This window comes from Lagopus leucura, unplaced genomic scaffold (assembly GCF_019238085.1).
Source record: "Lagopus leucura isolate 7727_CA_CO unplaced genomic scaffold, USGS_WTPT01 Super-Scaffold_100014, whole genome shotgun sequence".
Taxonomy (NCBI): domain Eukaryota; kingdom Metazoa; phylum Chordata; class Aves; order Galliformes; family Phasianidae; genus Lagopus; species Lagopus leucura.
The window spans coordinates 14,821,461-14,838,707 of record NW_024962268.1 but is presented as its reverse complement, the minus strand read 5'-3'; the positions used below and the strand labels follow the sequence as shown (position 1 = coordinate 14,838,707).

Below are 17,247 nucleotides of genomic sequence, written 5' to 3'. Positions count from 1 at the left end.
GAATTTCAACAGCATACTCAATACATTTACCTCAGGAGTAGAAGCAAACCCTTGTCTCCAAGGTGAGATAGAGCTGGTTTCATTTGGATAAGGGCATGAAGATTGGCCTAAGATAATTAAAAATGTGCAAGTTATATCAGAGCATTATAACCCTCTAAAAACTACAATTACAATAACCTGCCAGTAATGATGCTGTGAAGTTTTCATACAAGGAAGTATCAAACAGCACTCACTCTTATATCATCCACTTTTGTCATAACATACGTAATTCTTCTAAAAAGACTATAATGATAAAATACATTAAGACTGAGTAAATATTTATAGTAAGCAAAATCTACTTCTTATTGCTATTAACGGTGCAGTTTATAAACCACATGATGAAGAAAAGAGTATTACTAAGACTATCAAGGACAATCAAGAGAGCAAAGCATGAGTAGCTTCCTGAACTTCTCCTCTGTAACTGGAAGGGGGGGGGGTAAACAGCATAGAGTTGCTTACCACAGGGAGATGAAAAAGGGAAAAGATGCTCACCTTGTCTTCACATGCCTCATCTAGAATATCAAGTGCCTCAGAAGAAATAGTTTTATTTTTGTCATGTAGCTGGGTCACCAGTAACTCAATCCCCCAGTTGCTGAAGAACTCTACATTCGCCCTCAGTAATACTCGTAAGTGTTTTGTTGCATACAGCCTGCTGCTCTGCAAAAGCAAGGAAAATAAATGTTTTTTTGAATGGAAGAAAGATAGTCAATGCCTTTAATGATTTATCACTTTTGAAAATACATTTTCAATCACCGTATTTTACATAAAATAACTGTACTGAACACCTTATAGCATTAAAACTATAGTCCATTACAGAACTATATTCAAACAATAAATTTGAGTCTGAGATCATAAGTAACTCGGTCACTGTCAAATCTTACTTAACGTCTCTAGTGTTCTTATACTTCCAAGGCTATGATACCTCTAACCTAGTAAATTTTCTATTTGTTAAAATATAGAGGATCTATACTGGGGAGATATGTGAGTATCTGTACTATCAGAGACAAGTGAATCTGTACTATCAGAGACAAGTGAATTGGTCCAGACTGGACACTAAGTAAGCTGTCTTCTGGAATGATCTGTTCTCTTCCTCCTGAAATACTTGGTAAATGGGATTTCACAAAAAACAAAGTATGAACTGTAAATCTTGTTTCATTATTTCATCTTCAAATACTTGCACATTTTTACTTATTCAATATATATTTATCTTTTTGGTGGAGAGGCTAAGGGCACTCAAGCTGTCCAGTCTGGAGGTGGCCAAGAGGTAACCTCACTGCTCAATCCAGCTCCCTGAGGAAAGGAAATAGGGAGGTGCCAGACTCTCTCCTGGAGACCACTGGCAGGACGGGAATGGCACAGAGCTGTGCCAGGGAAGATTCAGACTGGACATAGCAACAAATTCCAGGGTAACACTGCAACTAGCTTCCTAGAAATGTGGTTGATACGTTATGTCTGCCAGTATTCAAGAAGCATTTGGGTTGGGTAACGCCCTCAGTATAACCTCAGGTTAGCCCCAAAGAGGTCAGGCTGTTGGATTTAGTATTTCCACATCCCTTCTATGTCTAATCTATACATATTCAGTTAAAGCAAGAAAAAGAGCATCTTTAGCTCATGAAATGAGAAATATTTCATTGATAACATCTCAGAGAAATAGAATTTGAAAGAGAAGAAGCATTATTGGAAATTGTCTTTAACCCTTACAAAGAGCTTTTTATAAATTACGCTCAGTTCCATGCCTTGTTAAATCTAATTTAGAAGCAAGAGACAGCACAAAAACAAAATCACAATCTAATGTATGGACTATAAAAGAGAAATCCTTCCACAGGCATTTGTTTATTTGCTACACAGGCTGTACTCATTCTTTCACGTTCTCATCAGAAATCCTTAAATGGGCAAAGTGGGAGAGCATGTAATTGCCTTCTTTGAACTGGATGTTTTTAATTAATTGCCTGTCCAAGATGGTAGATTGCTAGTATAGCTAGAATATATATATTCTCCCTATGGTTCTGAAGAGTGGGAAGTATGAAGTGGAACAAGTTTCGATTTCTCCCTATCATGCTCTCTAAATACAAAAGGAGTGCTCTATCTTGGACAGTGTTTCAGAGTTCTACATAATAAAACCCATAAAATGGCAAATACCTCCCCTAACACCTGATAAAGATTTACTTTCAAATTACTCTTCAGTTAATGGAACAACTCACGCAAGCATGTCACTTCAATATTTTCCTTATTCTTTTGAATCATCTTATTCTCCCAGACCAGACTACTCCTTCCAGTTTCTGGATGAGACTTACAGTCTTGCAATTACAAAAGCTCAAAAATATGGCCTATACCACTAAAATACAGTTAATCCAGCTGATTCAAAATAATTGAAGAAATCAGACAAAATTGCTAGATCCAAATATTAAGAGATGGTATTGACAATATATGTATACCAGTATTGCCAAACAATACTTCAGCAAGTTCACATTTTGCTTTTCAGTCAAGCAGAATTCAGTGAAATTTTCTTCTCAAAACTCCAACAGTTCAGTTACTGCCGTAAGAATGCATGTGCTAGGCACATAGAAAGCAGGAAAAGAGTTTAAGGAAGTTAATTATTGATGTATGAAATTATGTGTGGTTGACAGAATCCATTTCTTCCAGATGAGATAGTCCGTTTTATTTGTGTTTTGCCTCTCTCAGATCAAAAAAAAACAAAGTCCATTTGAATTCTAAGAATTCCAAGTAGACCAGCTAATCAGGAAACAAAATGCCTTTCATTATCCAATGTTCAAGAGATCAATAAAGGAAGTTTCACTATTTAAGGGGTTCAAAAAGTAAATTTTCCTTTTTTTTTTCCTAGTATTATCATAGCATGAAGATTCAAGCTCTAATTTTTTCAATATTTCTTAACTTTATTTTCATCAGGTTTGTTCCCCTTGGTACGCACATTTAAAAAATAATTCTCTTCAGGTATGAGATATCTGTTTGAATGACTTTAAGTACTGAGTGCAAATGCAGTAGAAGGTATAAAGTCCACTGTAAATACAAGAGCTACATGAATATGACTTTCATTTTACTAAACACAAAAGCTCTTCTGAATTTATACAACATCTTAAAAATGTTACAGTCTTGGATAATAAAGAGGCAAATAGAAAAGGTACATCAATTGAATAGCACTTACATCCGTAGCTGCTGTCAGAATTTTAGACAGGATGACTCTTGCTAAGCCATCTCTGCTGTAATCCAAACTAGAAACAGTCAGTTTTAACAAATGATCTTGGTTCTTCAAAGAACAAAGATTAAGAAGACTGGCAGGAGAAAAAGAAAATATCAGTATTTGAACCCAATAATATCCACTTATTCAATTAACAATTTCAACTTAGCCTTCTGAATAAATCTTTATTTCTATAAATAAAGAATTCAAAGCAGGTTCCTATGAAGTGACTTTAAACTATTCAAACTGTTGAAGGGGGGGAAGAATAAAGCACTAAATGGCAAGAGAAAAAAAAAAAAGCTTTTAAAATGGTTCTGTAGTAGTTTTGTCAGCACATCTAAACTAGTGATTATTACAAAAATAAATGCTTATGAAGAACTGTTAACAATCTTCATTCTAAAACACTGTAAAACCGTATGGATTTCGTTATCTTAAAAAGAAACAACCAAGAAGACAAAATAGAAACAAATCCCTTCACCTCCCCACCACCAAGAGAAATATAAAAAGAAAAAAAAAAATCCATCCTATAAACATGTGGTTTCTACTTGATGTAATCACAAGAATTTTGAAGTCTCCAGCTTTATAGATAGCAGCCCTCATACACAGTTTACAAGTTCTGTAATGATTATATTTGTGAACACAATTCAAACAGAACAAGAACACTTACCACTGAAACACGTTACATTTTTCAAGCATTTTGACTCCATGAGGATGACAAGAAAGAGTACCAAAAAACAGAAAATAGTGTTGACTAAGGGTATTTAGTAGCCCATTATTTTGAAGACTTCGTTCAGGTTTCATTCCTGATGAAGAGTTGAGCCAATTAACAATATCCTTAACCAGCTCCTCCAGATAACCTTGTCCATCCTAAAAAAAAACAAAGATTAAAAGCATTTACTAGAAACTGAACTCTTTACTGAAATCTGCCATTTTAAGCTTCTTAAATGTACAAGCATAATACAGACACAAAATAGAAATGTTGACAGGTAAACAATTCACACTAAAAAAAAATGTTCCAAACATTTTAGAATCAACTCTGGTTGTTCTAGGAAAAGGACTGTTCAGTGATACTTTCTCTACTTTTCTGACTCAATGCATAAGCCTTCAATACAGAGGAAAGGACATAAAGAAAGGACAAATACATATAGCAAAAACATAAAAATCAACAAAACTAAACAAAAAATCCCCTAGAATGTAATAATAATAATAATAAAAAAATTAAAGAAAATGCATTTAACAACAAACAAACAACTCAGACTTAGGTATCTCCTCCAAGTCTCATCTGGACAATTCAGGATTTTATGTTGTATTTCTTAAGTATGTTGTTCAACTTTGGTTTAATGCTGAAAAGTTTTCTTAAGTTTTTACTCAAATTTAGGGTTCTTCGTTTTATGCATTCTCCCTTGTAAATGAAAATGTCTTACCTCTTCTGATTCAAGAAGAAATTCAGTAAACTGACAACCCACTACAGTGAGCTGCTTAGCCTTGGCATAGTCCAGATCCAGATTGGCATAAAGTTTACTGCTAGGTTTATAGAAATATAGCAATCTCCTTACAAACCTATGGAAAGTAAGAAATAACGTGTTATTTTTCTGTAAGAAAAGCAATTCCTAACAGTATAAAATGATGCTGCTATAAAAGGTATTTTATCACTTATTGCTTATTGGCAATACATTTTCAGAAGCCATTAAAAGAGAGTAGCAGGTACAGTACTGGGTCTATCCAGATAATTTCAAAGCTGTCACTGTACTCTGTGTTACAAAGGATTTTCTGTCATGACCTAAAAATATGCAAAGGAACTCAAAATCTCTACACTCTTAAAAACTGCAGCTTACTTTTACTTCTTGTTTATGTAATTTAGTCTGCTATAATTTATTTGGTGCCAAGAGCAAAAAAAAAAAAAAAAAAAGTATCTGCAAAGTAAGTATTTGTCCTAATGTTTGTGTGACATGACTTTTCATCAGCTATAATAATTAATGCTACTGTGAAAGATACGTTCTTATGCTCTGTTAGGAAAAGGCTACATTTATTCATTAACAGTATTTTCACTCACCTCACTTAAGCATTTCTGAAGCAAAAACAGTGCTAGCAATCCTGCTAGCAAATAGAGACTCACTGTTCAAAAAAACTTCACCTCTGCATTGCAGAAATAAAACTTCAGCAGAGCTTCCCCCTACCATTTATTAGCACAAAAATAAATGCATGTTTGTGCTTTCAAAGATCAATATTCTATCTCAAGGTAGATAAATCAAACATTAAGGAAGCTTATACAGCACTGCCTTTAGTTAAAAAAGGTGAGAGTAGATAACTATCCCAGTTACCAATTACAAATGAAATCTGAGAATTTCATTTTTTTTTCAAATGAAGGGTAATTTATTACCTATTAGCCACGTATTGTATTAGTGCCTACATTTATACATGAGCCTATTACACAAGAGAGCAAATATATAAAAACACGTATATACACTGCATGAACTGTGCATCTGAAATTTGGCAATCTATATTAAAAAAACTGCAGTTTTCCTTTAATAGTGTTTCTGTCATATTTCCTGGCTAACAGTAAAATAAATATATCAAACGTCTTCAAAAATACAAAATTAAAGGAAAAATCCTCAGCAGTGAAACTAGAGCTGTTTAGCAGTTTAATTACTTTTAATTAAACAAGCAACAGCATTTTACAGCCATTAAAACATGTATCCCACAATCCTGTAGAAGTTTTATACTATCTTAACTCCACATTTTCCAATTTTCTCACTGAACTGCAGCCCAACTGCACTGCAAAACGAGGACACAATAGCACTGTCCCATGCAGGCAGGTAGAGATGTGGGTATCATAGACAGGACTGCAGATACACCTTTAGAGAAGCAATATTAGATAATATTAGATAATAGCAATATTAGCCAACAGACTTGGCAAGTAATCCTTTATCACACAGCACAAACAAGCAACTAGAAACATTTTTCTCTTAGATTTTGATGACAGATGTAATGGTACAACTACACAACCATAGATCTATTTCATCAAAAGTTGTCAACTGTTGCCATGAAACATTACTGTTTTAAATAACAGAGAGGTAATAAAGTTTAAAATTAAATAGGGTTTTGTAAAACTCGAATGATCCTTGTTAAGTGAATAGCTATATGAAGTATGCACAGAAACTACTAAATCCTAAAGTCCTGCCTGTTTAATGCAAATACTGAAACCTAAATATTCACTGTTTTGCTGCTTATGTCCAGATTAAGTTTTAGAAATGTGACATCTCCAAGGAATAGCTTATTGAAATTATCAAAGAACAGTTTTTCCAATTCCTTTCTTCAAAGCAAGTCTATGTAATTTTTACATACCTGTGCAATTGTTCATCTTTATAGTTCCTTAGATTTACATTTGGCCACTAGAAAAATAGGAAATATAGCATTACATGAAACTTGTACATCAGCTGAATATTAATAACTAATATTTACTTATTTCTTTTGCATTCAGCTAATATTTTGAAGTGTAAGATTCCCTGCTAATGTTAATGCTAATCTAATGTTACCAAACCAAAAAAACACCTTATTTTATTGAAAAGGCCATACTTCTTGTCCCAGTAACTATTATATTTTTTCTGGGACAGAAGTGGAAATTGTTGGGTGCATGCTATCTGCAGAAGTCCAAAATTATAATGAAAACAACAAACTATGACATGCTAATGAAAGGTAAATAAAACTGCCTTACTATCTGTTCTGAAAGTAAACAACACATTTCAGTATGCATAACAGTAACTGCTTTTTTAAAAAAATAAATCACTATTAATCTGATTTGTTTTAAAAATTGTCATTCACTTAAATCACCTAGTAATATATTATTTAAATTCACAGAATCATAGAATAACCTGGGTTGAAAGAACCATAATGGTCATCTAGTTTCCAACCCCCTGCTATGTACAGGTTCACCAGCCACTAGACGAGGCTACCCAGAGACAATTTCCTCTGTCTATACATGAAAGATGTTCTAAAAAGGATTGCAAAAAGTACATTTTGCTGGATCTTTCTCTTTTTTTCTCTCCTTTCTTTCTTATCTAAGCAACAGAATTATACATTTCCAATGGGTACATTAGTATTAAGACAGCACAATTAATGATCAATAAAACTGACTATACTAGTAACACTGGATTCACAGCACCAGACTAAGGGTGCAGACCTGTCAACGGCAAAGTCTTAATTCTTCCATACTGACCCCACCAGCACTTCTGTTCTTCTTTTAGCCATCTAAACAGCAAGTTGAGCAAGTAAAAGGCAGAAAGGGACCACATGAGACTGAAGTAGTAAGGTGATAAGAAAGCTGATGCTCCGCAGTCATAAGGTTGTGACTGAGAGTGGAAGGAAGGTGTATAGCCACATGTGATAACAAACTCCAAACACTGCAATCTGGATGCAGTTCATTCAGTCTAAAGATGGACTGCTCTGACAAACTATACAACATGAATGTAAATTAAGATAACACTAGCAGGAATTGAAGTGGTTAGAACTTAACCAGAAAGCACTGTGACTACTCATTGTGAAAGAGAGAAGTCCCTAATTTTGAGGCATTTAAATCTGTTTTACTGGAGACTACAAAATACACTGTAGAGGATATCTGAGATTGTAGGGAAACTGACAGCTCTACCTAGAAGCTTTTCTGCTTTAACAGCTCAGGAAAACAGCAGCTCTTAGTTGTCCTTATAACTAAGCTCCTTAGTTATCCCTATAAAATATCCATTACCAAAATATTACACAGCTTAGCTAAATGTGATATTTTGAAGAACAACTTCTTGATTAACACCCTTAATATTAAGTAAAATAACTGACTAATATAAAGTTAGTTAAATTACGATAAGAATCTGTAAACAAGCAAAATTTAGTGAAGCAAAGCTACTCTGATATATATGTGTATATGTATAAATATGCATAAACATGCATACACAAATATACATATACATATATATCTAAATGTATATATATATATATATGCTTATATAAAAATATATATACACATATACACACACATTTTTAGGTCTTTATAGCAGACAGATTCTTGCTTTCTCAATCAGCCTTTTAATTTAAAAGTTTAATTTAAACTTATAATTTAAAAATATACAAATATTCTGCGTATTTTGTCGTAAGTTTCCCTGCATGTTCATTTTTACTTTGTTTCTGAGTGCAAGCTTGATTATGTCAGTACTTCAACCATTTTATAGCAAGCTAGTTATAACAAAGACTATTGGAAAATATTTCCTGAGAGTAACAAAAGGATGGTTTTGCTACACAGAATGACAGGAGCTCCTTCGTCTCTAAGATGATGTACTGAATACTCAAAGTTTTCTTGCTCACAGGAATTTCAGTGCTCAAAAAAGAGATAGTCCTCAGAAAGAGATGAATGCTCTCCTTATCAAAGATTTCCTGTTATTAAATGTCGTACAAAATGAATTTAATTTTATAAAAAACTGTCTTTATTAGTTAAGTCTACACATTACTAGTAACTTGGCCAAAACATCTGAAGCTTAACCTCTAACCCAGGTATAATATTAACCTTCAGCTCATGCTACGTGAAAGTAAACAAACATACAACCATGCTAAGAAACTGAACAAGGTAATATTTGTATATAGTTCAGACACAAGTGTAAAGTATTGGTAACTTTAAGATCATTATATCTCAAATCTATTTCTATTCAAATAAAGCCAAATAAAATTTAACATGCTTTTACAAAGACATCTGTGGATTTATTAGTAGTGCGCTTTTCCCCTCGTGCAGCTTACAGATTGTTGACAAATTATACTTACTGTGTATTGGTATACTGTACACTATTTTATATGTTATTTATTTATATTGTAAGTATACTGTACACTGTACGTACAGTATATTGGTATTGATTAAATCAATTTCCGAACTTTCTGAAATTAAGACTATCATAAAATCAGCAGTGTTAGAAAAGATCTCCAAGAACATGTTCACCTATCACCAATATTTCCCCACTAAACCATGTCCCTTAATAAAACATCTAAACAGCTAACTATGGCATATAGTATGAAGTTAATAATAAATGATAAAACTCTTATGTGAAATAGAAACAGTCTTTTTTCCAACAGGTGCTTCTAAAAATTGTATTACATCTTTTTATGCTCACCTTCAGTATGGTCCCTATCAGATTCCAGTTCCACTCAAGATTCTCCTTATGGTTGAGAACCTGGCTGTCTCGCAGATTCATGACCAGTGCTTCTTCTGTATCCTGCAACATTGACATGAAAAGTTTTCTCATATCACTGCTGTAGTTGTTACACGATACACTTACTTTTCATGTACACTCATCAGAAGCGCTCTGCTACACAGTAATTTGTACCTGAGAGTAAACTGCAGGGTTGTTCTACTGTGGAAGTAGTAATCTAAGAGCAAGAGACCATAATGTGACCTAAACTGCATTAAAATTATTATACACTCAATCAAGTTCTAGAAAACACATCATGGTATCTACAAGTAGATAAAGAAAATATTGAATGAAACGATCTATAAAAATCATATTAATTACTGAATTTTTTAATCTGAATTTTAATCTGAATTAAAAAGCGAGATGGTAGGATGGGGTGGGATTTAAGTATCTAAAATACAATTTCAAATTAAATTCTGACAGATTAATAATGGTAATACCTTTAAAATAACAACGTCTTTCTGCACACGGTATTGATCCCTTTTTTGATGGGTTGAGATTGCTTTCTGTATAATATGATCTAAATGAAGGCTGTAAGGTTTAGGTCCTCTTTTCTTCATCTCGTGAAATCGTTTTAAGCAGTTTAGTGCAGCACTTGCTCGTCTAGTAAAAAAGATATTGTAATCAGTGTTTGACAACTAAGAGCCAACTAAAGAATTAGTGCTATATACTAAATTCAATTAGCATAGCTCAAGGAAGATTTCACCAACAATTCTGAAGCCAAAGACGCTTGTCTTGATGCAAGTTTTCATACATTCACGTGCTTTAATCTTGCAGTGAAATTACACAGAAAATATTCAGAATTTCTACTGAAGAACGAGACTTGACACCTTTTCTTCTACTCTATAACCAGCGGTGTCCTTCACACTTCACAGAAAAATACAACAGTTCAATTACAAGGGATCTACAGAGATCATCTAGAACACGTGAAGATTAAAGCTGAAAAAGTATATAAAACGTCACAGTAGATCAACACTCTGCAGTTAAGGGATCAGAGTCAAATTGTCTGAAGTAGCATTCCTTGTCAATTCTCTTCCTCCCCTTATGACCCCTAAACTCCTGGGCCTCAGCAGTGTCAGCAGTACGCTGTCTTCTTTATATCTTAACAGTTCAACAGCAGCATGTAAGAAATTTTCTAGTAAAAGACAGGCATATCAATAAATACTGCTAGCAGAAAATACTACTGAGCATATGAAGAAAGTGTAAACATGAGAAGGTAAGCCTATCACTCTTTCCCACGAAGCACAGGAAATATTCTTAATTTCTTACATCTTCAAATAAGCAAATATGCAGATTCTTTCACCTAAATTATACAAACCTAGGCCTGTGTAGACGTTTGCAATTCTTTATGTTCTGAAAAATTGCAGTGTCCACAAAAACTTAGACTGCCTAATGTAACACTACAAAATCTTATTTTTAAAACAGAAACAGGATTTCTTGCTCTTCTGTCGGATCCATAAATGCCAAGAAGTACAAAACCTGAAATTCACAAGTATTTTTCACTCTTCCTTTCCTCCCAGAGTTCTAAGTGAAATACCCTGCAAAATACCCTGCAAACCGAGTTTCAGGCAAAGACACACAACAGCCATTTTTCTATTAGTGGTTTAAACCAGTATATACCAAGAAATAATTTTCACCTCAAATTACATAATTTCTTAAAATATTAATAATAATTATACCTAGCACTTTTCATATATTAATATTCAGTGTTATTCAAGTTAGGTCACTATTCGCAGACTTGTTTGTGTTTTTTTTTAAATCAAATTTAAACTATTTGCAACAAAAGAAAGGCCTGTGTTGTGGCTTAAGCCCAATTAATAGACATGTTTGTCTACAAAACAGTATGTCTTTCTTGATAAACATTTTCACATACCAAAATCTTTTGGTGGCATAAGGGATCTTTAGAAATACAAAGAGAAAATCTGAAACTTTCTGGGAAGCAATCTACAAGTGTCACTTAAAATTCTACAACAGCAGTTTGCAAAGATTCTGTAAATCATCACTGATGATACAACAAAACAAAATGTGAAGATAAATTATCAAAATACTGATCAAACAAGCCAGGATGGCAAAAATAATGACCAAATTAACAGAAGGATTTTCTATAACTTTTTATGTAAAGAAAAAGAAACATTCCCACTCATACTCACTTTAAAAAGTTTTCTAAAAGCAAATACAGGTAAGAAACCTGAGTTTACACACACATTTTAAAGATACTGGATCTATCAAATTCTCCCAGCGTTCCTCAAACAACTTAAATTATGTGAAGCACTTTTCGTTCAATTACAAGAAAGGACATATTTATTTTTGTTTTTAGAGAAACTTGGAATTCTTACAATCTCTTCTCTTTCATGATGTCAAAAGATGCTGCCATATTCATTAGCGTTGGTAAGCAGTGCAGGTGATGACTGTGAGAATGAGGGAGAATCGTGTTTGCCTGAACGAAAAAAAAGAAGTCTGGTTATTGTAACTTATTATAACATTTCTGTCTTTCTCTGATGGATCAGCATTTGAAAAAACCTACTATTTCTCATGAGAGCTTCACACATCCATGAAAATTTTTCACATATTACCAACAATAACTGGGCACAATTTTGAATATTTTATCTAATTAATAAATCTGAATAACAATTAAAACTAAAAACAATTGAAACAATTGCAGGACTCCATCTTGAAATTTTAAATTTTTCTTTTTTTTTTTTTGCATTGGTGGTAGCTGGAAGAGGTAACATGCAAAAACATTCAAAGTATCAGTTATCCTTTTAAGTCACGTGTATGAGAGTACTAAAATATATATAAAATCAGAAATAAAATTTCACCATGTCCATTCAATACTTTTGCACAACAAAAGATACTTCACACACAAAAATTAGCAAAAAATACACACTAAACCTTAACAGAAAGGGCTCTGCTGTGTGTACTCTCCTTGCTGTCAATAAAGGATGTGGAGAAAAACAAAACCACTTGTTTGGCCAGAAATGTAAACCATACCACTTCACATATGACTAACAGTTCCTCAGCAGGCTGCAAAGTAGCACTTGCATGTGCATTTAAAAACATCATGTCTAGGCAAGAACAAACAGATCAAATTTTCTTCAAACACAGAGAGGCAAGAGGCATGAAACAAGATGTCTTCAACTTCTCTGTGCTATTCAGAGGCTATCAACAGCAGTGTGGGAAGACCAATTCAAGCTGGGAGTTGCACAAATAAATATTAACAAGTGCTCCAGTTGAATGTGCAAGTTTCATCTGCGAAGCAGAAAGCTAAGCATGCTGTCACTAGTACCGTTACAGAAAAGCGAAAACAAGTAGCAGTTTTATTCCCAAACAAAGTAACAGATAAGTGAATTTGCACACATCTATCTTAAAAATACAATGCTTTACTGAGGCAAGGTGGAGAAATAGTGAGAGCTGGAGATGAACAGCCTATTCGTGCTGTTTTTAATGTATGAAGTGTTACAAAATAAAAAAATAGCCTATTGCTTAGATGGAAAGTGGATGTTCCAAGTTCCAAATAAATTCCAATCTTTACTAACAAAATAACTATTTTCAATGAGTTACTAATAATACTCTCAGAAGGAAACTTTACTTACCATATGCAGAAGTTCTCCCAAAAGGATTGTTGCTCTAACAGACACGTGGTCATCACTACTGGTGATCACCTCTACAAGACCCTGGAAAAAAAGTTAAAAAATAATTACAATGTTTAATATATGATGTATATATCGTATCTCATTTCAATGTTTTTAAGAGATAAGCAGTAAGCATCTGTCTCAATCTAATATCACCAGTTACCTCTAGAAGTCCATTGGTAATAAAAGCTGAAAGCACTAAAGCCAAATAATTATCCATGAGATCAGGCCTAAGGAGAAAAACATAGGGAAAGAGTTTAGAAAAAACATTTTTTTTTACAAATTATTTCTGCAAGAGAAAAGCAATTCTTTTGTACACCATAAACCAAAGGCTTAGTCTGAGTTTATTAAATACCCACCGTGACCTGGCTCTGTGGGGTAATATAGTTTTAGCTTCAGCAGCTACAAAGCCATCAGACAGTCTCCAGCAGTCCTGAAATCTGCTTGGATCTACAAGAAAACAAACAAAGCCAGTGCTAATTATAGCTCTGTATTTCAGTGTTATTTTAATAGTAGTTTTTATGAGCAGGTGTACCCTCAGGGTTGAAACTACAGTAAACTTTTGTTCAAAAAGGATTTTCAGCAACTCATTCAATCCACACTACTACACAAAGTGAGGCCAACTTCAAAGCTAGGACAAATATTTCATTTAGATATCAAAATAATAATCTTTCCTATTCAAAAACACATGAAATTTATCCAACTGAAAACAGTGTAACATTTTTAAATGTACATGCATATCTAGCAAAGTCACAAGTGTGCATCAAATAATGATTTATTAATAGTGAAGTTCAGAACAAGGATTAAGCTTCTATAATCAAGCCCTTGACAGGCATCCGTAACTAGAATTTGGAGGACGATGGAACATGAAAGACTCAAAATTACTCTCTTCAGGCTGACATTTTTGTGAGAAAGAAGTAGAGGACATTTTTAAAGCTTGCAAATAAACAATTCTAAACTTAAAAGAGTAATTTTTCTTAATGTAGACATGAAAACATACAATTACCCTAGGAAAAGTAAGTTTCCTGAAGTGCACTGAGGAAAATTAGCATATTTTCAATATACAGAGATACTTTTGAGTAACTTTTCTGTGTCAGCCAACACTTCTACATGCCAATGCTTCAAACGCTTTGAAGACTAATAATGTGTATTGTACAGTCTTTTGTGTAAATGCTCAATTATGCTTCATTACTGATTTTCTATCCAACTTCGACACATTAAGTACGTCAGAAAAAAAGTGGACTTGTAGCTTGAAAACTGTTAATTTGTTGAAAAAGGATTTTAAACAGGACTTCAGAATACCTCATGAATTCACTGATGAAAAAGTTAATACTGATATAATTTGTAATCCAGGGGAAAGATAATGGGTTCATCAAATTTGTAGAAGGATTTGACAGAATTCTTGTGTGAACAAAATACTTACCTACGCTAAGAAGTGCCTCAATAAATTCTTCTGCAACAACAGGGAGAGGAAGACGAAAAATGTCATAGAGAACCTCAAGCAGTCCTCGCTGCAAAAAAAAACAAAAAAACAAAAACAAACAAAGAAAAAAAGCACAACAATTTGATACATTTAGAAAATACAGCCTTTCTGCTCACAATTAAATTAGCACTGAAGTTGATTTTTACAGTGTGCTAAAACTGGCAACTGATTTGGAGTTGTTTTTTGGATTATAAGCATGTTTTCTAAAGGAACCTGGAGAAAAAAGGAAGTTCTGCTCACTTTACAATGGTGCCTTATTGTCACTGCAATCTAGAGAAACATAAGCTCCTCAGATTATACATACATTTTTTACAAAATATTTTACTCTTTATTTTTTATTTTTTACTTATTGTCAAAGCAAAAACTGATTAACTTGCACACCACTGATATAATGTGAATTCATGGAAATGATGGACATTCTCTTAATGCCTGCTCTGTCTGTAGTAATTAAATATCAAATGAAAAAAAAAATCATTAAATAGTAATGTAGTAATTAAACATCATAAAATATGAATGAGAACTAAACTTAAAACCAAGAACAGCTGTTGAAAGTATATTTTTCTTGACAGCACCAATTTCACAGTATTTTAGCATATTTCTAAAATTTGTTTTAATACAGAGTAATTTCAAGATATATATAAAATAAGAAAAGAGACTAAGACTAAAAGCAAATAAACTGAAAGAAAGTAAGATTATAGATTATAAGAGTAAATCAGTTCCAATGCCAAAAATATTCCTGCGTATACAAATATTTTGTTTACTGCCTGCCTGCTCAGGTCTAACACTTTTTTCCCTTTTCCCTCCTCCATTCCCTCCTGTCAGACAGAGTGAGCTTTGATTCACACTCCACTGACACAGAAAGAGCAAGCAGCTTGACTACATGGAAAAATCACACAGGAAATTTAAGGGTCAAATAAATTCAAGACTAGTGGTTTCATATTTAGATTCTCTGTTAGACCACTAAATTGTTTTAAAAAATTGTAAGCATATTAACTAAAACATCAAATATATTCCTATTCCAGTAGGAAATATTTAACACTTACCCGTATTTCCATATTTGGTATACAAAGTACCCCAATGAGAGACTGAATCCCAGAATTTCCAGGTTTGCACAGACTAATAATACCTACAAAAAATTAATACACAATGTTTTCTCACCAAAAAAAAGAGATATTAGACAACATTAAGTGATTTCTAGCTTGAGCAAAAGTACAGATGACAAAAGTTACTAATCACTAGCATTATGTCATCTTTCATTTTCAATCAATGTTTAACAAAATCTAGTAATTTCAACACTAAGAGATATAGTTTCTTTTGTCCTTTTTAATGTTAACAGTATTTTTAAGTTATCTCCACAAAAACAATATTCACAAAGAAACTGCATACAGACAAAATCATAAACAAAGGATCAGTCTTAGGCCAGAAGATGTACAAAGAACTATTAGTGGATTCTGCAACAAAAATTGTGTCTTAACCCAACCAGTAATTAGCTTCCTTTTAATCTCAGATGTATTCTGAACAGCAAGTTTAAATATTTAGAATAACATTCTCTATGCATCACTTTTAGTCATCTTATCTCAAATAAGCAGGACTCACCTTTCCAAAACAACTTATTTTATTTCACATAAAATCTGACAGCCTTTCTCATACTTGGTCCTTCTACACAGTATTTTCACACAAGTTTCATTTCTTAGCATTAAAAGGATGAATACTTAAACTGTTTTTAAATGTTATTGAATACCACCTGAAGTTAACCACTACTCTGATTTTCAGCCTCAGTTTATACTTACATGTCTTCATTCAAGATGTGGCTCCTGAGACAGCAACCTTTCTCATTTCCTTACTGTTTTTCTTCACGTTACAAAAGAAAAAACCTTACAATAACACTATTCTAAAACCAAAGAAGTTTATCCAAGAAATAACTTCACATGAATAAAAAAGGAGCCAGTTCTTGGAACACACAAATAAATCTTAATTCAGAAGGAAGTACTAAAAAATGAAATTAGGTAACTACTTAAATTGTTTCAGTAAAAACAATTAGTTAACTTTTATGATGTACTTTATGTGGAATGATATCCTCAAGTTCATAACTTCCATGTCACAAATACTTATGTCTAGCTCTGTACCCACAGAGATCATTTTTTTTCCCAAGAGTAGTTGACAGCCACCTTTCTACTGCAATGCAGGAATAGATTTCAGTGCACAAAGTCACTGCTGCATGTCCCAGTTTCAATTGTAGATGAAGACTGCAGTGGAGGATAAAGTACGTAGTAATAAACTCTACAGAATAACTCAGTCCAAAGAGTTAGGAAAGCAGAACAAAAAAGCACAGACAGAATAGACAGTTAAAATAAGAAGAATAAAGCTGAAAAGCCAGAACAGAAACCAAACCAAATAGATGTTCAGTCTTTTTTGCTTTGGGAAGGATGACATTATGAGGACACTTTCGTACTACAAGCATTAATGCCCTCTTAGCCTCCAACAAAATAAGAGAACATGCATCTGAAAAAGTACCACAGCAAACAATACATTACAAAACAATTCTCACCTGAACTTTTCAAGAAAATTGTGGTATTAGTTCTAACTGTATGAATGAGAGAAAATGTAGCAACATTCCTAGCATAAATTGCTTTGTAGAATCTTCAGAGTTATCATAAGCTCTCCAAACTTGCACCT

The 17,247-nt window shown here is 33.2% G+C and overlaps 1 protein-coding gene across 2 annotated transcripts in view; it reads right to left on the bottom strand.

Moving 5' to 3' along the window:
- The window catches only part of RICTOR (RPTOR independent companion of MTOR complex 2), an 86,363-nt gene that overhangs the window by 21,024 nt on the left and 48,092 nt on the right, over positions 1–17,247 (bottom strand). For both annotated transcript variants that reach the window (XM_042875456.1, XM_042875457.1), the window contains exons 11-24: positions 15,615–15,697; positions 14,512–14,599; positions 13,448–13,538; positions 13,252–13,318; positions 13,050–13,130; positions 11,793–11,893; positions 9,897–10,059; positions 9,379–9,480; positions 6,581–6,627; positions 4,660–4,795; positions 3,903–4,102; positions 3,203–3,329; positions 532–696; positions 31–107 (exon numbers count right to left, since the gene is read on the bottom strand). In XM_042875456.1, the coding sequence (XP_042731390.1) occupies positions 31–107; positions 532–696; positions 3,203–3,329; positions 3,903–4,102; positions 4,660–4,795; positions 6,581–6,627; positions 9,379–9,480; positions 9,897–10,059; positions 11,793–11,893; positions 13,050–13,130; positions 13,252–13,318; positions 13,448–13,538; positions 14,512–14,599; positions 15,615–15,697 (1,528 nt within the window). The remainder of the gene's footprint in view (positions 1–30; positions 108–531; positions 697–3,202; positions 3,330–3,902; positions 4,103–4,659; positions 4,796–6,580; positions 6,628–9,378; positions 9,481–9,896; positions 10,060–11,792; positions 11,894–13,049; positions 13,131–13,251; positions 13,319–13,447; positions 13,539–14,511; positions 14,600–15,614; positions 15,698–17,247) is intronic.